Source organism: Nicotiana tabacum, chromosome 1 (assembly GCF_000715075.1).
Source record: "Nicotiana tabacum cultivar K326 chromosome 1, ASM71507v2, whole genome shotgun sequence".
Lineage (NCBI taxonomy): Eukaryota > Viridiplantae > Streptophyta > Magnoliopsida > Solanales > Solanaceae > Nicotiana > Nicotiana tabacum.
The window spans coordinates 33,978,480-34,003,525 of NC_134080.1; the positions used below are offsets into that span (position 1 = coordinate 33,978,480).

Sequence of the window (25,046 nt, forward strand, 5' to 3'; positions counted from 1 at the left end):
TTTGTATCACATGTAATTAAATTTTCTTTTTTTTTTAAAGTTAAGATACAAATTAGACTTTAATTTTCGTTTATAAAATTACCCATATGAGATATTTATTTTATATTTCTTTAGTTTTAATTTGTTATCTAATTTTTAGTTTTTATATAGTAAAACTTTAATTTTATAGTCCTATTCATAGTTTAAGGGTTTTCACCATAATTTTAATCTAAATCTCAAGTTCAAATCGTCTTTCCCTTTTATTTCTAATATTAAATATTTTTAAATTTTTGATTATTGCTATTAAGTTACCTAATATATAGTATTTTATTTTCTTATGTGGCTTTCATTAACATGCCTCTTTATTTAATATCATAATCTATTTATATCCTTTAATATTATTATATAAATTGATGTATGATTTTTTAATCTTGAAATAAATATTTATTTTATTTAAAATTAATACTCAAAATTATTAAATTATTTAAATTTATTAATAATATTTTTAAGCATTATATATTTACTTTATTTTATTTTTTAAACTAATTCTTAGTATAAATAACCTTGCATTATCTCTAATTTATTAATATTTTTATTTTTTTTTAATTTTTTTTATCTATTAAACTTCAGTTATGTGGCCTTATCCACATCATGACCTTTTTTTTTATCATACTTAAAAAAAACTTTTTATATCAAATTTAAATAAGTTTTATCCTTCTTTGTTCTTTATGATAGAAATTTTAATTTTTTCTCTGTTTGTTTCTTATTTTGCTATTGTATATTCAATACTTAATATTATTAACATTGTCATGTGCTTTTTATTAGTTTACTTGAACTTAATATCCACTTTTATCACATTCATTTTAATATAATACAAATAATAAATAAAATTTATTTCAATAGTAACTTTAACTCTATTGCTCATATGCTTAAATATGATTTTTCTTATCATATTAAAAAAAAAGTCTCATCTCAAATTCAAATATATCTCATTCTTCTATTATATCCATTGGATCACATTTTCAAAAATCATATTATACTTTCAAACTTAACCTAGCAATACTTAATTCAAATATTAATCGTAAAAACTCTAATTGTTGCAACAATATTTTCACTATTATTTTAAGAAATATTTATTTGTCCGAATTGTCAACATTAATATAACCTCATTTTTCCTACCATAACTAAATTATACACAAATATATATATATATATATATATATAAATAAATTTAATTATTTTTCCTACCATAACTGAACTCCAACAACATTAATAGTCAAAAATGCCAAGTTGTGCTGCCTCATTTCATATGCCGAATGATTCCAAAACTCGGTTTTAATACCTCCAATGGATTCCTCATGAAATTCCAGTCATGCTAGGCTTTGGAATCGTTCCATTTAACCGTATAATGAAGGAGATATGTTGGTTTCAATATTTAAAAATAGTGCAGATTATTGCACCCAAATAATATTATACACAAAGCTTGTACTAAATAAAGAATTATTATTTCAACTTAAAATTGATGTGTAATATACAAAATAAAAATTTAATTGATTCTTTCTCAGAAAAGGATACCTACCATAACTGAATTATACATAAAATTTTAATTAAAGATAACTACAGTAATGTATATTGTACCAAAATAATGTCATTTACAAAGCTTGATCAATTAATTAAAATTCGTCCCTACCATAATTATACAAAAAAATGTTAACTAAATTAAACTACTAATAGAGATTTGTATCATAATTAAAAAATAATTTTTATTGAACTACTACTTCCATTATGTTTTCATTTGTAATTTAAATTTTTAATATTGTCTTAAAATTGCCAAGTGACTTTTTTTTAGCTTGTCACTTGACTTAACCTCGTGCATCACTACTCTCATTTTAATATAACTAGTCTTATGGTACGCGCTTTGTGCGTGTATCTAAATCAGTGAATATAAGATCTTTTAGAAAATTATGTTTTACTATTAAATATAGTATGTTTGTATTATAAAATAAAATTATTTTATACTCCTTAAAATATATATAGTTTTAGTTGAAAAGGCTTATCTATAAAATTTTCCATGTTAATTTTTCTATCTTATTTTTATTTTTTTCATCCCAAATACTATTCTTATGCAAACAAATTTAGGCATCCTAAGAGTTTTGTCAACTTTAAAAATAGTTTTAATTATACGATGAATTTAACAAATAATTGAATTGGATTTTTTGACTTAACTATTTGGCCTTGATATTAAAAGAACTAATTTATTTTTTGTTGATTCAAATTCTCAATATTAGCTCATCCCAAGTTTCGATATTTAATTGTAACATGAAAGGGATTACAATTATGTGTCGTTCAAATATGAAAATAATTATATAAGGTAATTAAAATTTAATTATTTAAAGTATTGTGAATGCTAAAAGTTTCTACACTGTTCAAATAAAATTTATTTTCATAAGAATATAAAAATATTACATTAAAACTTGTAATTTAGTTATAAAATAAAATAAAATAAAAAGTATAATTAAATTCCTTAAATGATGATTATTTATCCTATTTAGTTATTCAATAAGAAGAAAAAAATCTATTATGTAAGTGTTCAATAATCTTCGTAAATATATAACTTAAAATTGATTCCAGTTATAATGTAATTATTTCAATTTCACAAGTTATCATGCTTCTTTTAAAGTTTAAGCAAGAAAATATAATCATTAAATATTTAAGATTTGTTTTTTAAAAAATTGTATATTCTTAAGTTCATTCTAGAAGACAATGTTAGATAAATATAACAATATCGAATCGTACATAACTTCATATGTTAATTTAATAAGATATTATATTGATGGAAGAAAAATATTGAACTGCAATCGAAGAGATCTAGTTTAAATTATTTAATAATTTATTTTTTTAAATCGTGAAATTGTTCTTTAAGACTGTTTCAAAGTAGAAAATGGTGAATTTCATTACCATGTCAAGGTCAGAATAAATATATTACCATGTAAAGGTGGCCGATATGCTTTAAAGTTTAAACCTTATTATTTGGATATAAATTTTAAAAAATTCTTGTGGTTCATTGTTATAATGCTTTTGCATTAAATATACGATTTTGTGGGTTAATCTATTTTTTGCCAATTTATATAAGGTAAGATTCACATACAAGTTCCTAAATATTAGAAATTCTTACATAATTCAAACAAGGGAAGATTTAATAACTAAAATTATAGGATTTCAGAATCCTATATATTAGGAAAACAATAATATTAATATTTTGTCCAATGTAAAATGAATTTTAAAATCACACAAATATTGTTAAACTATGTGACTGAATTGTAAAATAAAATTTTTAAAAAAGCACAAGCTCTTAATAATAATGAATATTGTCATATTTACTCGACGTAATAAAAAAATTATGTCATGTAAGAGTATTTTAATATCTTATCATAACTTTAACATATATGAGTTATGCATTTGCTTTAGTAGTTGAATAATATGTCGACTTGTATTCAAATATTATGCAACAACCATGTTCTTAAAAATTAATTATGTTAGTTTAAATACCTAATAGTATGAATTTCATCTTATTTCTAGTGAAACTCAAATTGAAAAATACGGAAAACAACGAGATATATTATTAGATTTAGTTATCGTATCAAAAAAATCAATTGGATGGGTACTGTCTGTATCTACCTAAGTTTTTTCTTGAAAGAAAACAATGATTGTAAAAAAAATTAAGATATAGAGAATTAACGTTGATTACTATTTTATCTAACATGAAGTATTTTGTAGTGTAATATAATTCTCAAAAGGTGTAAAAGTTTATAATCATTACAATAGTGTTTAAAATATTTATTTTTATTTGTATAAATATTTTAAGATATTTTATTGAATTATGATATAAAATTACAGTTAATTAATTAAAATTATTTGTTAATAATATTATACACTGACATTGTACTTGAGTTCAACTGATTGAATCTTAATTAAAAAGAAGATTGATGTTCTCTTTTATAACGTGAATTGGCGTTGATACAATCGTAATGTTGATACCGATATTTGTCACGAATTTATTGTTACAAATTAAAGAGAATAATTTAGTAAGATAAACTTTTAATTGACTTTGAAATTTTAAATATTATAATATCCTGCATAGTTTGAGTAAGAAAAGACATAATAAATAAATTTTTATTGATTTGAAAGTTAGAGATATTAGAAAAAAATTACCGCAATTATTCTAATGTTTTATCACATTTGAATATTTGGTATCAAAATGCTAAACTTCTTCCTCTTAAATTATTTTCTTAATTTTAATTAACAGATAAGTAAGAAAACAGTTGAAAACAATTTTCGGCATGCACGTCTTCAAACTGTGATAATATCTTGATTGACTTTACATAATCACTAACAATTAAAAATAATATATCGCCTGTTTGGATTCAATAAATAAGACATCATGTTACTTGATTATTATATTTTAAAAAATAAACGTAAACCTTCATACTATTATGGAGTAAAATATGTTCCTTTCCATTCAAAAATAATGTCTACCTTTCTTTTATTGGTTATTAAATAAATTCTTTAATTTTAATTTATCTTTTAATTGATTTTAGTCCAAGCATTTCAAACGGAAACGGAAGAAAGAGCGAAAATTTTCTATTTGGTATGAGAATACTTCAGCCAAAGCGTGTTTGTGCATAGTTGGAATAAGTAAAAGTTTAATATGAAAAAGTTTAGTTGATTTCAAATTCTTAAATATTTAGGATTCTTACATAATTTGAATAAGGAAATAGATTCAATAGTAAAGATTATAGTTGGTTTAAAAGTCCTAAATATTAGAAAAAAACTAAAAGACTTTTTTGTCTAATGTAAATTTTATTTTTAGAGGGTAAAAAAGGCGAACGACATTTGTTAAGGCCTTCGTCGTGCTTTTAATATAATATAGATAATATAAATTAGTTTCAACACTTCATTAGTGTTAATTTTGTTCGGAAGATTTTTCATTTGGAGATTACTAAAATAAATATATAATTTTTCTTTTTCTTCCAAGCAAATACCCCAATATTGGAGAAAAAATTCCCATCGAGGGTTACGACGAAGAGAACTGTCTTCGCCGTCGCCGGTTACTCCATTATCAACGGTAGGTTCCTGGGCTTTTGCCTTTCGATTACACAACACTTCCACCGCCGGTGACTTGCGAATACTCATTAGTTAAATTTTTGTTCCGATCAATCCAAGAGGTTTATACCTAAATTCCACCTGTTTAGTCTCTTTAGTTCTTTATCTTATGCAATATTTCTATTTAATTGGTACAAATACAGCAAACTCCCTCCATCCCAATTTATGTGACAAACTTTTGAAACTTGTGTTCTAAAATGAGGCATAGATATTTGTGTGGCTATAAATCATTTTATTAAGGGTAAACAAAGCATTTTAAAGTTAAATTGCTATTAAATATGGAAATGTATCGTTCTTTTTGGACTGACTAAAAAGGAAATAGTATTGCATAAATTGGAACGGAGGGAGTAGTTGATTGGTTGATCATATTTCTATCTATTAGATTTTTACATAAAATCATCTGTATTGTATTTGTAATGTGTTTGTGTGGGATTGCAACTATGTTTAGTTTTGATGTTCTATGGAGGTTTCAATAATTGGAATTATATAATTGCACATGTGAAAGCAAAATTCTTTGTTTGCGAGAAGGACTTTGCAGCTAATGGGGTAGTGAATTGGCTTCTCTTTCTTTTTTGATAACTCTGATGTTTGTGTCAGCTTGATCGCACCTCGACTACTTTACCGGACACATGCATTCTCCTGCCAGTACAGTTACCGGTAACTCTACCCATAAAAGCTTAGGCAGACAGAAAGAAATCACAAAGCTTTTTGTCATTGCTAGGCTTCAAACTCTGGTCTCCCATGGTTTTCATTCTAGTTTCATCGACTACTAGAATACAATCTTGGATGTGGAATTGACCTCTCCTTTTAAAAAGGGTCTCTGTGCAATTGTTCTCATACTAATATGGTGGCACCTGTTGATTCTTCTGTTAACAAGACAAAAAAAATTGTTTTTCTTGTTCTTACTTCTTAGGCGACCAAATCTCGTATTACAGACCATCCTTACATGCATAGGCTGCTCGCTTTCTTCCCCCGTTTTTATCTTTTCACTTGCTTGCAATCATTGTTTTCAGTTGTATGGAAAATAAACAACAACAACACAGTGGGATCCCACGAGTGGGGTCTGGGAGGGTAATGTGTACACAGACCTTACCCTTACCTTGGAGGGCAAAGAGACTGTTTCCGAAATTTAGTTGTATGGAAAATGGTTTCTCGAAAAGAACATAAAAATAAAGATATACAATAGTTTCTTGAATCTGGGAAGAAGAACTAAAGTACGAAATGAGGTTGATTTGTACAAATTGCTGATATAGGTGCGATCAACCTAGAATGGGACGGGTGAAAAATTGCTTAGAGATCCTTGATATGGGTAATTGCAGTTAACTATGAACCAGCATTGGACCTGTCAGTGACTTCCTCCTTCCATTGTGTCCTAGTTGGTTCTCAATAACATTTTCTGTTCAGTCAGCCTACATCAATATTAAAAGCGTCTTATTCGTTGTGTGTGACATAGATATTTTGTTGCAAACTCTAAGATTTTCTAAAATTTTGCTTATTTCTTTTTAGTTAATTTGGATTATGAAGTTTTATGTAAACTACAAACCAGTCTAGTTGTCTCAATTTGATTTGCATGTGACTCTGCAAGTCTAAAATTTAACCATTTGGAATTGGTATATGCAACCAATATGATACTTGACATTAATGTGGTACATGTGCAAAGCAGGATTGGCTTTACTGTTGTACAAGTTCTGTACCTGAAATTTGTTACTTTATCCTAGGAATTTGTTTTTGTGTTGATTAATAATACATTCCCACTTAACAAGCTGTCTTTAATGCTACAGATGGATTCTGAAGCTAATGAAATGCAACACAAGCAAGAACGCTTGAGAACAAGGTGGACGCCCCCCCTGGACAAGGTCTTTGCTGACCTTGTTGTTGAGCAGATTAAGCTGGGGAACCGGCCGAATAATGTATTTGATAAGAAAACATGGAATTACATACGTGATGAATTCAATAGACAGACCAATCTTAATTTCAATAATAACCAGCTAAGAAAGCACCTTGATGTGTTGCGTACTCGTTACTGTAACCTTAAATCTGCTTCTGATCAAAATGATGCTTTGGACGATTCTTGCTACATTGGTTTTGACCTTTGGGAAGACATTGGGGTATTTCTCTGTCTCTTTTTTTGTATATCTGCTTGAATTTTCACCCCCCCGCCCCACAGTTTCCTAACAGTTCAATGGAAACAGGCTCAGCCGAAGCCTGAATCAAGCAAACCCAAGGAGTGCCCTATCTATGAGCAGCTGTGCACAATATTTGCTGACTCTGGTGCCGTTGGGAAGTACGCCCAATCAAGTCACTATGAAGGGATGGACAAATCTGCTGGGCTAGATAACTTATTTAAAGAAACTAGCAACTTGGCTCCTGTAAATCCTTCATCGCCAACACCTTTACATAGCGCTGCTACTTCACAACAAACTACAACAAGGAATGTAGCTTGTAAAAAGAGGAAGTGTTCATCAGATATAGTTCCTGCTTCTGACCAGAGCTGTGGGGATAAAGAGATAATTGATTCTATGGCAGAAGCGATGCGGGAGATGATTGCTGCTTCAAAGTTGCAGACAGTTGTTATGCCGCAAGTTGATGGAAGATTTTCAATCCATAAATGTGTCAAAGCGTTGGATGGGATAGAAGGCGTTCCAGACCATCTTTATTATGCAGCTTTGGATCTATTCGACAATCCCAGTCTAAGGGAGATGTTCATTTCTCTTAACAGCAGCAGCATACGACTGACATGGTTGCAGGGAAAATGTGCTAATCATGCTTCATTTATCTAGCATTGACTCCCTGGTTCACATGTTTAGTGGCAGATACCCATTTTAACTAGCAAAGATTTTAGTGGAAATGGATATATAAATTCCTATAGCATGCTTGTAATTACCAGCATGGGACGAGTAAATACATTGTAGTTAAGTTAGCAAGCATACATTTGGGGTTGTGGTCAAGGCATTGGTGGTAATGGCTACGGAAACTAAGGTTTTACATGTTCGTAATGCCACTAAGCAGGTTAGCCATTCTATTTTCTCTTGTAAGGAATGTTTTGAAAGGAAGATTTTTGTACTTTTGAACGAGATGTTGCAGCTACATTTTTCATGCATTACAAAGCTGGCATGCTTTGAACTCCTTTCTTCTGTTTTTAACAAAGATCTTATTTCCCTCACTTTGTCTTTGTTGATATGGCAGTGGTATTGCAAGAATACCTCATTAAGAAAGTAATTACTTTAGGAAACTGTATTATCCGATTAATGCCTTCAGGACTAAGGGGATAATAAAGGTTCATGGTTTTTAAGGAATGAAATTAACGATTTTGCCTGCAATGAGAAAGAAGATAGTAGCAGATGTGGAAATCAGAAGATTGCAGTAGAGGCTTGAACGAAATAATTTGTGCAAATCCTGCGCGGGAATGTGTAAAGACACTTGGACAGTGTTGTCTTTGGTGGCTTACCTAGAAATCGTGAGTCTACCAATATTATGTGATTGAATGATTGAGTAAGGTAGAAGGGAATGTGAGTATATTGAGAAAATGAAGATCAAACCTTGATATTCAAAGTTTTGGAGTTTGGAATTTGTCAGCAGATGATCTGCTCTGCTTATTTTGGTTGATAAAATCAAAGGTCACCAACATTGCAGCAAAAGATACCTTTAATTGAACTGGTGCAGGAATCACATTTGAATGCTAATCAACATGCAAATTTTGCTCTACAATGTGGATTCATATTCACAAAAGGTGTAGCATTTTCTGCAGATTATTCGACTAATGCTTCTTTAGCAATTATTATTTTCACTATTACAGAGAAATAGAGCCACTAATAAGCATGTTTATGAATTCATGAATGATCAGATGCATCCAGATCTCTCTTATTCAATAACTGGAATTACCGCTACTTCTCATCTTTCTTGCCTGTGAAAACATTCATGCTTTAAACAGTGCCTCGTACAATTGCTGGAGTGTCTGTTAATGGCACCATAGGGACATTTAAGCTTTGTAATATGGTGCAGAACAAGTATTCCAATTTGAAACAAGCCTATCTGATGTTGTTCCAGGCAAGTTTCGGACGTTAACTTCAAGAGGCAGCATCCTGTATTCGATATTTAGCTCCCGGAAAATATTGATCATTTCATCGATCAATGAGGATCTTCTAATCCATCTCGCCATCATGTCTTGATGGTTCATTTTGTGCCGCGGCCAAACTGTCATTACTAATCTGTTCATATCTTGTACATCCTTCACAAATATTACTGGCTTTGAGTACCAATACTTACCATGACTTTCTATATACCTGTTTCAAGAAGCCAAGGAAACAAGGAGTCAGATAGCAATGTAGTTCAGTCCTTTAGCCAGTGGCGAATTCTGGATTTAGAGTTAAATGGTTTTGCTCTATATATGTGCCAAGTTATTTTAAAAGGGTAGCCTGCTGCACTAAGCTCCTGCTATGCGCGGTGTCCGGGGAAGGACTGGACCACAAGGTCTATTGTATGTAGTCTTACCCTACATTTTTGCAAGAGGTTGTTTTCACGGTTCGAATTTTTGACCTCCTGATCACATGACAGCAACTTTACCAGTTACGCCACGGCTCGAACCCATGACCTCCTGGTCATATGTGCCTAGTTGTTTCACACATAAATATAGGCCGAGCTAAACGCAATGGATTCTGTCAAACCCGATGCGTCTAGTCTAGATCCGCCACTGCCTTGAGCTATAGAAATTAGCAAAACTCATGGAATTTATCCACATACCTCTTTATCTTTTCCTTCATAGTGATAATCTTGTCCCAGGGAGTAGAAATGTGAATAGAGAACTCAATTTGATCTGCCATATCACCACTGCGGTTATAATTACCAATGGCCTTAGTAGCTAAAATGTAGTTAGGGTATGTAACCTTTTGGAAGTCATATCTCTCAAATACAGTTGTTAGAATATTCACCTCCTCTACAACCATCTGTATTGAAACATGCATAAATGAGCAGGTAAGTAAGCTATAACTTTAGAGGCAGTAAAAATGATGCTTGCCTGCACTCCATCTACTTCACAACGATCACCCACGTCGAATGGGTGCATTATAAACAGAAATATGATTGCCTCAAATACTGTCCTGCAGGTGTTTCCGAAGATGAATCCCATCACGAGCAGCTGGGAGCTTACAAGCACGAGAAGATGACTTATTTGAATCTCAAAAAGGAAAAGCCAGAGGATCAAAATGAGCAAGGACACAAGTACGTTCATCAAACGATGAAGTTCCTCCACTGCTGTTTTTGCATCATTTAGAGAACATAGAATATATCTCCTTTCCTTGAATGCCTCAACCTTAAAATCGAAAACATTAAGGATATTGGCATGATTACAGCAGTAAAACAACTCTAGTGTAAAACTAATAGGGACATAAGTATAATCAGTTTTCAACTTGACCTCCTGGATTAGGTATAGCCCTTTGGTGGCAATGGTAAAACTAGAACTCACCATCCAATCGATGAAATATTGTTGATCGATACGTGCTTCTTCTTCTCTTCCTTCAAATAGATCAATGCTCTTCAAAGCTTTTTCTTGTGCCACAAAGCATTTCAAATCCTCCAGTCTAATACACCTTTTTGACATGGAAACTTCAGTGAACAAAGTCTTACTCCCTTCGGTTGATAATAAGTGCATTTTTTTGCCGATGGCACACCCATAAAGAAAATACTAACTCCTAGGAAAAAATAAATATTGTAACTAAACTACCCTTAATTAAAATTTGCATCAGTAGTTATAGTAGCGGTTACCATAGCTCTATTATACTCCAACTTACAGTGGCACTTATCGAAGCAACACATAAACCTCTCAATTCACTCCTTCAATTTATAAGACTCTTGATTAGCCCTGAAGAAACCATAAGTGAGCCTCATAAATCTAATTATATTAATGGCAATCAGCCTGAGAAGGTGATAAAAATGTGAGCAAGTTATTCTCACGTCATAGTGCACATCAATTGCTGAACCTATTTAATGTTATCATTAAAAATTTGAGTAATTTAAAAGACCTTCTAGTGATAAGTAAATTTTGGTAAATTTGGAAAAATAAAGTGAATTCCTTCTTGATCATATAAAAGGACACTTATTTCGGACCAAAATAAAAAGATAAAAAAGTCACTTATTATGGATCAGAGGGACTAATAGCTAAACAATGCTTGCTCTGGTTTACACCATCAGGCTTCAAAGGTATGTAGAGTACAAAAAGCTTAACTATTCTAGTTCTTGTATCATGTAAGCATGTAGCAAGTTCTAATTTTAATGATCTTACAATAGAGAGGGAAATTTGGTGCACTAAGCTCCCACTATGCGCGGGGCCCGAAGAATGGCCGGATCACAAGGGCCTATCATACGCAGACTTACCTTGCATTTTTGCAAGAGATTGTTTCCACGGCTCGAACCCGTGATCTCTTGGTCACATGGCAGCAACTTTACCGGTTACGCCAAGACTCCCCTTCTATCTTACAACAGAGAAATAAAGCATACTGCACTAGGAGAACAGTTAAGCTTAATCAAACAAATTAAAAGTTATAAACTGTGTAAAACTTACTCAGATCCCTTAGCGACTTTCTTGAATATCTTCCGAGCTAGCTTTCTAGCATTGCGACAAGATGATTCCTCATCCTCTTCGTCACTTAAATCGGAAAAATCTTCGTCCATAGTTGAAAGAGTTGGGATAAGCCCTCCTTGAACTAGCCTCTTTACACTCTTCTTTCCCAAGTTAGACATATACATTCTAGTCCATTTTTGTAAACAATTATTCGAGCGTTTATGGCTCTTTTTTCCATCAAATCCCCATGGAAAGTAAGTAGTACTACTAATATTCTTGGCCTCTGTTACATTCCTCATCTCACCCTTTTGTGACATACTATTTTCACCATTTAGGGAGTCTGATAAGCTTTTTATCACATATTGTTTGACAAGATACTGTGTGATTCTTTTGAAAAACTTCTTATTGTGAAATGATGAAGCAAGAATCTTAACAATAATTACCTTCATAAACCAGATCAAGGTAGCCACCAATATGCAGAGCAGACTTTTCGTCAGATAACGTAATACTTTGCTTTTCCTCTCGTAAGCCATCTTTTCTACTACCAAGAAATGCCAAGCAATCACAATTAGAACTACCCACAGGCAATTCTGAAAAGCCTTTTTGAGTCCATACACAAAGTAAAGAACCCTCAGCTTCTGTAAAAAACCACGTTCGATACAGAAAACTATTGCTCGTACACCCCAACCGCAGAGTAAATGGCCTGATATGATCACTAATAAGAAGATTTCCCACTTCCACAATGGAAGATCCCATAGTTTTAGTTCCTTCAGTTTAGAAACTAAGAAGGTACAGGCTAATGCCATCAGAATCAACACGAGACTCACCAGTTGAAAAATTGTCCACAAACTTAACTTCTTAGATATGGATTCCTCAAAAAAGTCTTCATCTATGAACCAATCTTCATCTTGCTCCTTGCTGCTAACTTTTCCCAATCTTGTATACTCCCATACTATGTCTTCAAACCTGGACTTCTTATTTTTAACGAGCAGCTTTGAGTTTCGTCGTGATGTCCCTTTCTTCCTGACCTCGGACATATCTGCACTTGGTAAGCACTCTGTGCCTGTCTTTGAGTTGGATAAATTTTCATCACGCTCATATTTAATATGAGCGCCAAGATCAACAACCACTTCATCAGGGTTATGGACGCTTGCACCAGTTGACCCTTTCATTTCATATAAGGAAGTTGATCAAATGAGTAGGCCTTCATATGTGTGCTTTAAGTAGGATAACTTATTCATATGTGTGCTTTAAGTAGGATAACTTAAATAAGGACACATTTTATTAACCATAGCTAGCACTTAAAAGAATCTCATCATCTGTCTTGAAAAGCATCTTTTCCGCGTAAAAGGCTGAGAACAGTGAGTGTGAAGTGGAATTTTATTTGTCTTGATTGTGTATATAATTATTTTCATTGAACGTCACAAATTATCCTGGGATACAGCTGCTAAGGAATAAAACCAGGCAGAACAAATATTTATCAGATTCTGCTGCTAGAAATCTTCGTTCTAAAGAGGTGATCTACGGTTAATGATGAGCATATTGTGTGGAAAAAAATTCATACTTTATAAGGAACTCTGAATCCAAGCTTAGTTGTGTCAAGAGAATGTTGACCAGAATATATGCAACATCTTGTCTTGCCGGTGTTTGATGTGCACACTGGAACAGGACAAATCATTCAGAGCCATAGTACAGAGAAAGAAAGAAATGTAAGGATGCTTGGAACTGTATGAGGATATTGCTCAAATTATTAACAGATACATCAAGGGTTGTGGTGCGATGGTTGGGACTCCTCCCCGTTCAGTGGTGGATATACAGGGCAATGTGTAGGTTCCCGGGAACCAAGTAGCTTTTGCACAGTCCTTGTATATATATTAAAAAATTTATTAAATATCTATAAATATTTGACTGTGAATCCAATTACTAACTTGAGATCGTTATAGGAATCCATAAACTTGAGAGTCGGGATCCGCCTTTATCCCTATTTAACCAAAGTTCTCGCATTCGAGTTGGAAAATAGAGAACCTCTTGGCAAAGAGCACTTTTACCCCTTAGTGGGCTTACCTGGCATTAATTCATATTAGCAGGACCAATGAGTTTCAAATATCGGATGCCTAAAGCCAAAAGAGACAAAATAAGTATTTAACCATTGTCAAGACACAGAATGTAATTTAGAACCATTATCAAATACACAAAGTAGTTCAGATGCTTTTGTAACACTAAATAGTTACACCTTGTTGTCTCAGATACGTCCATAAATCAACAACTAAGAAAGGAAGCAGAATATTTAGTACAATAAAAAGTTACCCCTTAAAGATGATATTAACAAAAAAGGATGGTGCATATATTCCCAGTTCCCATCTCAGTCTCACTGTCTGATCGAGTGAAGTGCGTAGAGAACAAGTTCATTGACTAGACAGTCAACGACCATTTTTTCTTCAACCATAGCTTTCTCGTGATTCTACATGCCTAAATGTGCATCCCATAGTTCCCTGCTAAAAGTTCTAAAATTAAAGTTGAAGATAATTAGCTATCAAAGGAATCTGGAAAAATAACACGAGAAAAACATGAGTGGATTAATAATAAAATCAACAAATCCCAACAGCAATTAAGACAGTAAAACATCAAGAATTGGAATTGCAGTTAATCTTGTCTTAAATAATTATCCTCCACAGGGCGGATAAATATTGAAGGCAACAGGTGCAGGATAAACTTTGCATTCACTGACTTAAAATCTTTAATATGCCTTTGGAATCTTCGGAGCAAAAGGGATCAGTAAATTATGCTAAAATTGCAGAAATATGACACCATAAAGGGTGATCTTGAAGTTTTGTCTCATGCTTTACAAAACTTTTTAAACTTGAAGGTTTGCCATGGGACAAACAGGGTCAAAAGTTCAAGATCACCCTCTTCCGAGGTCATTCTTGTAAATCACTTGAATAATTATTGCTTGACAAGTTAAAATTCTTTTAGATAATTTCTAAAATATATGTTTATCCTAAAAAAAAAGTGAAAAATCAATACCAAAAATTGATTATGTTATCCCTTGAACTCCGAATCTCATTATCTATTTGAAAGTACTTTTTCTTCCCTTTTGTGTATTAGGGAAATCCTATTTCTGAGACATGCGTGTTATTCAATGCACGGATTATCAGTAATCTGAGGTTTGGATGTAGTAGACTAGGAGCTATAACAGAGAAAGCTCGAAGCTTAGCTATGGTGATGGAAAAAGAAGAGTCGAAAAGAGAGAAGAATAAAGACTATAGGAGTAGACTGTAATTGTTTTATGATATCCAAAATATAATACAATGGCCTATAGGTACTGTATTGAGCTGGAATGAAAGATTCCTTCAAACACTTCTCAACTAGCTCTAACTAACTTTTGATTCTGTTACTAACTTTCGGAACTAACTAACCCCTAACCACCCTAACTGTCACATTCTTTATTAAAATCAGTCCACTTATACTAATTGTATCACTAATTACAATTTGTATAATAGTACATCCCCCCAAAAGAGATCCTTGTCCTCAAGGATCAAAGTGAGGAAATCGAATTTTAAGCTCAGTGTAGTATTCCCCACGTAGCATCATCAGCTGGTATGCCAAGCCATTTAACATATTCTGCAACAACCTTATTTCCCTTTTTTACCATTCTTCTATGCAAAACCACATCTAGTTCAGGGCAGTTAGGATCGGCAATGTCCACCACTAGAGGGTAAGAGATATATTCAGGAACAACATGACACTTCTTCAACAAGGAAACATGGACAGTTGGATAAATTTTGACTAATGCTGGAAGCAAAAGAGTGTAGGCTACAAAGCATATCTTCTTGATCACTTGAAATGGTCCATAGAACTTAGCAACTAACTTGTGATATGGCTGAGAAAAGATAGGTGTTTGCTTATAGGGTTGAACCTTTAAGTAGACCCAATCTCCAACTTGAAATGATCTGTCACTCTTGTGTTTGTCAACTTGATTCTTCATTCGAAGTTGGGCTCTTGACAAATAATGTTTGAGTAGTTGTAGTTTGAGTTCCCTAGTAGTAAGGATATTGTCCACCTCACTTGCAACTGATTCACCGGGAATGTAGGGAAGGTGTAAAGGAGGAGGTCTGCCATATAAAGCTTCAAATGAAGTGGTATGAATGGCTGAGTGATAGTTGGTATTGTACCAATACTCAGCCATAGGAGACAGGATAACCAGCCATGAGGTTCCTCTACACAAAAGCAGCATAGATGAGTTTCTAGGCACCTGTTCACCACCTCTGTTTGGCCATCTGACTGAGGGTGGTAAGTTGAGGACATGTTGAGTTGCACACCTTGTAATGCAAAAATCTCCTGCAAAAAAAAATGCTCAGGAAGACAATATCTCTGTCACTGTTGATGACTTCAGGAAAACCATGTTGCTTGACAATATTATCTAAGAAGACCTGGGCTACTGTTTGGGCAGTATAGGGGTGTTTCAAGGCAAGGAAGTGAACATACTTGCTTACCCTGTCTACAACTACCATAATCAGTTCATACCCTTTAACTTTTGGTAAGCCATCAATAAAATCTATATAATTTGAGACCAAATAGTGTCAGATATAGGTAAGGGTGCTAATAGTCCAGGTGATGCTGCTAGATCAGCCTTGCTCTTTTGACATACATCACACCCTTGTACATAAGTTTTGACATCCTTCCTGAGTTTTTTTCTAGTAGAACAGTGTTTGTAATCTTTTGAGAGTAGCTTCTAGTCCTAAGTGACCACCATGTAAGGTGTTATGCCAATGAGATATAATGGTCTGTCTGATGGGGCCCTTGCCTGCAACCAGCTTGCTTTTTCTTCTTAGCTGCTGATGGGACCAAGTGTACTGAGAATGCTTAGTAGAGTCTACTTGTACTTCTTCAATTAACTTCTTCAATTCTAGATCCTGGTCCCAATTGTCAAGAATGGCTTGCAGCATCTCAAAAGGTTGAGTGAAGACCACCATGGCTAATAATTCATCACCGATCCTTGATAGTGCATCAACCACTTTTTAGCTCCCTCTTTATACTTTATGACATAGCCAACGGGCATTAGTTTGGTTAACCACCTAAGCTGAGTGTTGGTGTGAATTTTCTTCTCCATCAAAAACTTCAATGCTTTCTGATCAGTTCTAATGATAAACCTTTGGCCCAATAGGTATAGAGACCATTTCATTACTGCACGTCCAATAGCAAGTAATTCTCTGTCATACACGGACATAAGTGTTGAAGTTTGGCAAAATGGCAAAGTCCCACATTGGTTGGGAGTTAAGTTTGGGGGGGATTTTTCCCCTATAAAAGAAGGCCTAATGTTTAGGATTGAGATACACCTCTCATTTGCCTTCTCATCTGTTTAAGACATTTGTATCTTCTCTCTTTAGTATTATTTCACTTGTATTTTGGAGTGGAATAAAATATTGGTTGTGTCCGAGGAGTAGGCAAAATTAGCCGAACCTCGTAAATTCTGGTGTTCCCTTTATTGTTGCTTTATTATCTTATTTATTATTTGGTGGCTGTCATAATTTTTGGTATAGTAGTTGTGACTTATTCACACTATATACATTTGGCTTCCGCAACAATTGGTATCAGAGCCAAGGTACTGTCTAAGTATGCTCTGTGGTTGCAGCATAGTCTGATCTTCCACATCAAAAAAGATTTATCTTGGTAACTGAGTCAAGGTTCTGTCTGAGTATGCTCTGTGGTTGCAGCTTAGTCTGATCTTCTACATCAGAAAGGAATAATCTTGATTTGTGTCGTCAGCTATTAAATAATATTTGTGTCAAAGATGGGAGACAATAAACAAGAAGAATCTACATCAAGTGTCAACAATACGTCATCATTGGCATCTTCGCTTATGACAAGAATTGTGTCAAATGCGAAATTTGCGGTCGAAATATTTGACGGGTCCGGGCATTTTGGGATGTGGCAAGGCGAGGTTCTAGATGTCCTTTTTCAACAAGGGCTAGATCTGGCCATTGAAGAAAAGAAACCAGATGTTATTGGAGAAGAAGATTGGAGAATTATCAACCGTGTTGCTTGCGGTACCATTCGATCCTACCTTGCTAGAGAGCAGAAATATCCATACACAAAGGAAACTTCTGCAAGTAAATTATGGAAAGCACTGGAGGATAAATTTTTGAAGAAAAACAGTCAAAATAAATTGTACATGAAGAAGAGACTGTTTCACTTCACCTATGTTCCTAGTACCACGATGAATGAACATATCACCAGTTTCAATAAGTTGGTCACAGATTTGCAAAATATGGATACAACTTATGATGATGGTGACTTGGCCTTAATGTTGTTGGCGTCACTTCCTGATGAGTACGAGCACCTTGAAACTACTCTACTCCATGGAAATGACGAAATTTCTCTCAGAGAAGTTTGTTCGGCTTTGTACAGCTATGAACAAAGAAAGCGAGAAAAACAGAAGGGCGGAGAAGGAGAAGCACTGTTTGTGAGGGGTCGTCCTCAAAATCAAACGAGGACAAAGAAGGGAAGATCCAAGTCAAGATCCAGACCCAGCAAAGATGAATGTGCCTTTTGTCGAGAAAAAGGGCACTGGAAGAAAGACTGTCCGAAGTTGAAGAATAAGGCCAAACATAACAATGGAAAGGCTATTATGGATTCAAATGTAGCTGATTGTGATGATTCAGACTTCTCATTAGTTACAACAGAGTCATCAACATCATCAGACATATGGTTGATGGACTCGGCTTGTAGCTATCATATGTGTCCCAACAGGGACTGGTTCGTGGAATTTCAAGAAGGAGAATATGGAGTCGTCCACATAGCGGATAACAACCCTCTTACCTCATATGGCATTGGTTCAATACGATTAAGGAACCATGATGGAATGATCAGAACATTGATAGATGTTCGATATGTACCGGATTTGAAGAAGAATTTCATCTCTGTGGGAGCCCTAGAATCAAAAGGGTTTAAAATCATTGCAGAAAATGGAGTGATGAGAGTATGCTCCGGTGCACTAGTGGTAATGAAGGCTAATCGGAAGAATAATAATATGTACCGCTATCGTGGCAGTACAGTTATTGGGACAACGACAGTGACATCCAGTGATGACAAAGAAGCAGAAGCAACCAAGCTATGGCACATGCGCTTGGGACATGCTGGAGGAAAATCCTTGAAAACTCTATCAGATCAAGGATTGTTAAAAGGAGTAAAGGCTTGCAACTTGGAGTTTTGTGAGCATTGTGTTAAAGGGAAACAGACAAGGGTTAAATTTGGTACAACGATCCATAATACTAAAGACATTTTGGATTATGTACACTCAGATGTTTGGGGTCCTTCCAAAACACCTTCATTGGGTGGGAAACACTATTTTGTAACCTTTATTGATGATTTTTCTCGAAGAGTATGGGTGTATACAATGAAGAGCAAAGATGAAGTGTTGGGAATTTTTCTCAAATGGAAGACGATGGTGGAGAATCAAACAGGCAAGAGGATCAAGTGTATTCGCACAAACAATGGAGGTGAATACAAAATGATCATTTCAATAAGGTCTGTGAAAATGATGGCATCGTCCGACACTTCACTGTTAGACATACACCACAACAAAATGGAGTGGCAGAACGTATGAACCGGACCTTGCTGGAGAAGGTACGGTGTATGTTGTCCAATGCTGGCTTGGGCAAAGAATTTTGGGCTGAGGCAATTACATATGCATGCCACCTCATTAATCGTCTACCATCTACTGCTATTGATGGCAAGACACCATTTGAAAAATGGTATGGAAAACCTGCTGTAGATTATAACTCTTTGCACGTGTTTGGCTCAACTGCATATTATCATGTGACGGAGTCAAAATTGGATCTAAGGGCAAAGAAGGCTATTTTTATGGGAATTACTTCTGGAGTCAAAGGATATCGCTTATGGTGTCCTATGACAAAGAAAGTAATATTCAGCAGAGATGTTACCTTTCATGAATCTGCTATGGTAAATAAGGTAACAGAAGACACCAAACAAAATAAAGGTGCTTCTAAGCAGGTGGAGTTTGAGGGAAAATTTATTTTTCCTACACAAGAAGCAGAGGAGGAAACAAATGAAGATTACCCTCTGGAAGGAGAGCCAGTAGAGGAGATTCCAACTCAGGAACCTCAACAACAACTTGAATCAATAGCAACCAGCAGGCCAAAAAGAACAATAACGAAACCTGTTCGTCTCATAGAGACGGTTGCTTGTGCAACCTCAATTGTAGCTGATGATGTTCCTACTACTTATAAAGACGCTGTCCAAAGTTCAGAAGAAGATAAGTGGAGGATTGTCATGAATGATGAAATACAGTCCCTTCATCAGAATCATACATGGAGATTGGCCAATCTCCCGAAGGGAAAGAAAGCAATTGGGTACAAATGGGTATTTGCAAAGAAGGAAGGATTTCCTAACCAAGTAGATGTTCGCTACAAAGCAAGATTGGTGGCCAAAGTATATGCTCAAAAGGAGGGAATTGATTACAATGAAGTGTTTTATCCAGTTGTAAAACATTCCTCTATTAGAATTATGTTGGCTTTGGTAGCACAATTGGATTTGGAACTAGTTCAGATAGATGTAAAAACTGCGTTTTTACATGGAAACTTGGAGGAGGAAATCTACATGACTCAGCCAGAAGGATTCAAAGTTGCTGGAAAAGAAAATATGGTGTGCAAACTTGAAAAATCGTTGTACGGATTGAAACAATCTTCTAGACAATGGTACAAGCGATTTGACGAGTTTATGTTACGGCAAGGGTACAAGAGAAGCAAATACGATCATTGTGTGTATTTTCACAAGCTTAAAGATGGTTCCTTTGTATATCTTCTCCTATATGTTGATGATATGTTGATAGCTTCCAAGAATTCGGAAGAAATTGATAAGTTGAAGATTTAACTGAAGAAGGAGTTCGAGATGAAGGATTTGGGTGAGGCAAAGAAAATTCTTGGCATGAAGATAATTAGAGATAGACGTTCAAAGAAACTCTGTTTATCTCAAAAGGAATATTTGAAGAGAGTACTTCAACGTTTTGGCATAGATGACAAGACTAAGCCAGTTAGTACTCCACTTGCTTCCCATTTTAAGCTAAGTACTATTATGTCGCCAATGGATGAAGCTGAACGAGAGTATATGTCAAAGGTACCATACGCAAATGCTGTTGGTAGCTTGATGTATGCAATGGTTTGCACAAGGCCTGACATTTCACAAGCTGTTGGAGTTATTAGCAGATATATGCACAATCCAGGGAAGGAGCATTGGCAAGCTGTGAAGTGGATTCTACGGTATATTCATAATACTGTAGATATCAGGTTAGTTTTTGAGCAGGAATACAATCAGTCTGTAGTTGGATATTGTGACTCAGATTTTGCGGGTGATCTGGACAAACGAAGATCAACTACTGGTTATGTGTTTACTTTTGCAAAAGCACCAGTTAGTTGGAAGTCTACTTTGCAGTCAACAGTTGCTTTGTCTACAACAGAGGCAGAGTACATGGCTATTACAGAGGCTGTGAAGGAGGCAATTTGGCTTCAAGGATTGCTAAAGGAGCTTGGTGTTGAACAAAAATGTATCACAATTTTTTGTGATAGTCAAAGTGCTATTCAATTAGCGAAGAACCAAGTTTATCATGCAAGGACGAAGCATATTGATGTTCGGTATCATTTCGTACGAGAAATCATAGAAGAAGGAGGAGTCACAATGAAGAAAATTCATACTACGGAGAATCTTGCTGATATGCTAACTAAGGTGGTGACTGCGATCAAGTTTCAACATTGTTTGGATTTGATCAACATTGTTGAACACTGAAGATTGAAGATGAAGACACAACCAAAATTTGTTATTGAGAGAGAATTGAAAATGTGGAATTTTGCCAAGGTGGAGATTTGTTGAAGTTTGGCAAAATGGCAAAGTCCCACATTGGTTGGGAGTTAAGTTTGGGGGGATTTTTCCCCTATAAAAGAAGGCCTAATGTTTAGGATTGAAACACACCTCTCATTTGCCTTCTCATCTGTTTAAGGCATTTGTATCTTCTCTCTTTAGTATTATTTCACTTGTATTTTGGAGTGGAGTAAAATATTGGTTGTGTCCGAGGAGTAGGCAAAATTAGCCGAACCTCGTAAATTCTGGTGTTCCCTTTATTGTTGCTTTATTGTCTTATTTATTATTTGGTGGCTGTCATAATTTTTGGTATAGTAGTTGTGACTTATTCACACTATATACATTTGGTTTCCGCAACAAGTGTTTTCTTATGAGATAAGAGTCTTGCTAGTAAAGGCAATGGGGTGGCCCTGTTGCACAAGCATTGCCCTTATCCCATAATCACTAGTATCAGTCTCCACTACAAAAGTTTTGGTGAAGTCAGGGAGAGCTAGTACAAGAGCTTGAGTTAGTGTTTTCTTCAGTTCATTGAAAGCCTAAGCAGCTTGTGGTGACCATCTGAATTCTTCCTTCTTTAAGAGGTCAATCAGTGGTCGACTAATGACTCCAAAACTTCTGATAAATCTTTTGCAGTAGCCTGCCAATTCCAACAACCCTTTTAATTTCTTAAGGGTGGTGGGAATGAGCCAATTATGTATAGCTGTAATTTTCTGAGGATATGTTGAGACACCTTCAGCAGTAGTGATAAAGTGACACAAATATTCAATCCTTTGAACTCCAAAAGAGCATTTGCTCATTTTTGCAGATAACTGAAAGCCTCATTTCTTCAAAGACCAATTGTAGGTGTTGCAGATGCTTTTGCATACTCTTGTTGTATATCAAGATATCATCAAAGAAGACTAGAATAAATTTCCTTAAGAACTGATGGAACACATAATTCATGAGGCCTTGGAAGGTAGTTGGTGCATTAGATAATCCAAAAAACATAACAAGATACTCATAGTGACCTGAATGAGTTCTAAAGGTTGTTGAATATCAACAGCAGCCATCCTTAACTAATGATAGCCTGACCTTAGATCAATTTTTTTTAAAAAATCTCTGAACCACGTAACTCATCCAACAAATCTTCCACAATGGGGATTGGAAATTTGTTCTCAATAGTCTGCTTGTTGAGGTCCGTGTAGTCTACACACAACCTCCAGGTGCCATTCTTTTTACCTACTAAAACTACAGGAGACGTAAATGGGCTGCAACTAGGCAGAATTATGCCTTGATTCGACATTTGTTGAACCAAGCCCTCAATGATGTTTATTTTTTTTTACTGCAGGATACCTACAACGTCTTTTGTTTATAGGTTCAGCACTATTTTGAAGAATAATTTGGTGATCAACCATTCCTCGAGATGGTGGTAATGCAGTAGATTCAACAAATAAATCCTTGTACTTCTCTCACAGAAAGGTTAAACCGAATCATTTCTGCAATTTTCACCACTAGTCTCTAAAGAGTACTACTATATACTCTTATCTTCTACACATGGAATAACTTGAATCACTGCAAGTTGAGGTTGATTACCTGATAACTTCGCTAACTTTTCAGCATTGGCAGATTTAATTTGATTACCAGCACTCTGTTAGGGATATAGTAGATATGCCCTAGATCCAATCTCATATTTGATGATTTGAACATATTTTTGTGAATGTTATTTGATATAAAAATATATGGCATTTGATATTCTTTTATATATCATAGTTATTATTAATTATTTGATTAATTTGATAAGGTCCTTGATTAAATTTTGAGATTTGTCATCGTGATAGAGATCATGATAATGAGAGCAAAGTCTCTTACAATTTAATCTAAATTTGTTCTTGATCGTAGGATTATTAATTTGGACATTAGTAATCCGGTTAGATCAATATTTATGTGATCGTCTTTATTGGATAAAGATTAGTTGATCTCATTAACTAAATTACATAGATAGATGATGCATATAGAGATATGATCATTGAATCGACTCATTGGATAATTCCTAATGGTTAGAATTACCATAAACTGTCAATAGGATATTCTCTTGAAGAATGTGATGTAACCGTTTCCTTTGACCTGAGATCGTCATAGTAATTGGAAAGTTATTTATTGTGCTTTGATACTAGACACCAATGGCCCTAGGGCGATAGTTGAAAGGATATTGGGTATGATTAAATGCTTGTAGAATTAGTGATTGTTCAAGATGGAATCTGTCAACTCTTGTAATGAGTTTAAGCTCCATGTTGTCATGAATTATAAATGACCAAACTAAGACCTTGGCCAGGGCAATTGAATGAAAGAAGAAATGAGTTTCTTAGGTCATTCAATGGTTGATTATATCTGATATGAACACATAGTTGGTCGCCTATTTTGTTCGCGGGTTTTGTTGATCAAAGAGTTGATAACAAGGATCGGTCTCGGTGTGGATACGCATAGAGTCTTCGCACTATCGAAGAAATTTGAAACGAGACTCTCTTCACCAGGTACGTCTTAGATCCGATCTTTGACATGTAAATAAATTTTAAACACGAAAAGATCTGCCTAGGATTGTTATTGTCTTCCGCTGCGTGTTACGAACACCTATACGCAATCCTACAGTGGTATCAGAGCAGTGGTTTATTGTGTCTAAAATTTATTTACGAAATATTTTAATATTATATTTGAAGAGTTCAAACCATAATACATGTGTCTTGTGCGATAGTCAAATCGTTTGAATGTTGATATTATTTTATTATAGATAAAATATGTATTCATATAGCTATTGAGATAGTTCATAACTTGAATTTGAAATTATGTATTAGATACGATGGGAATCTATAATCGGTTACATGATTCTATTGTTATTTTTAATTGTTATTAGTTCATGAGATGTTAATTAATAATGATATTCTGGCATGAATTACTTTTTTGTGATATATGTGATATATAGATTAAACATGTTAGAAGAATGTTGAATTTTATTTTTATGTCACGTGCTTGTTCATTACATAATTTTGAATTATTTATTACATGTGATGTAAATCAATTTAGGACTAAGCATGTAGACAACTTGAACTAAATTCACATGCTATAAAAGATTTGATCTTCATGTTATTAAAATTATTTTAGTAACAATTCCCTCTTACTAAAATTTGAGTTCTTAAATAATAAAATATAAGATATTTTATTATAAGAGCTATCCATCAAGGTAAATAATTTTACTTATTTCTTGTTTATAAGGAGCGGCCTGACTACCAGGAGACTTATAGTTCGAGAATATATTAAAATTATTTATTGCATTAAATGTATGGATTGAAAGAATTATTCAATTTTACACTAAACGTCTGGACTACTCGGGGGAGTATAAAATTTAATAAGTTCTTTGCTATCATGATGGTTGAACTCAACTATGCCAATAGGATCGACCTGACTACCAGGGGACTATTTGACATAGAGCTATTTAAGAAAA

The 25,046-nt window shown here is 34.1% G+C and overlaps 2 protein-coding genes across 4 annotated transcripts; one reads left to right on the plus strand and one right to left on the minus strand.

Annotated features, from left to right (window-relative positions):
* Positions 1-4,963: 4,963 nt before the first annotated feature.
* LOC107764793 (L10-interacting MYB domain-containing protein-like) lies at positions 4,964-8,289 on the plus strand. Of its 2 annotated transcripts, none has more exons than XM_075249666.1 (3): positions 4,964-5,104; positions 6,924-7,250; positions 7,335-8,289. In XM_075249666.1, the coding sequence occupies exons 2-3, from the start codon at positions 6,924-6,926 to the stop codon at positions 7,920-7,922; spliced, it is 915 nt and encodes a 304-aa protein (XP_075105767.1). In that variant the 5' UTR covers positions 4,964-5,104; the 3' UTR covers positions 7,923-8,289. The 2 variants fall into 2 exon arrangements, with proteins under 2 accessions (XP_075105767.1, XP_016438879.1); XM_016583393.2 differs by having other exon boundaries at positions 5,016-5,204.
* A 480-nt stretch (positions 8,290-8,769) lies between these two features.
* On the minus strand, positions 8,770-13,231 carry LOC107764778 (mechanosensitive ion channel protein 6). 2 transcript variants are annotated; one of them, XM_016583385.2, is made up of 5 exons: positions 11,699-13,231; positions 10,604-10,718; positions 10,157-10,450; positions 9,883-10,085; positions 8,770-9,425 (listed from the first exon to the last, which is right to left on the minus strand). In XM_016583385.2, exons 1-5 carry the CDS (start codon positions 12,868-12,870, stop codon positions 9,122-9,124), a joined length of 2,088 nt encoding a protein of 695 aa, XP_016438871.2. In that variant the 5' UTR covers positions 12,871-13,231; the 3' UTR covers positions 8,770-9,121. The 2 variants fall into 2 exon arrangements, with proteins under 2 accessions (XP_016438871.2, XP_016438863.2); XM_016583377.2 differs by having other exon boundaries at positions 10,604-10,727.
* Positions 13,232-25,046: the final 11,815 nt, after the last annotated feature.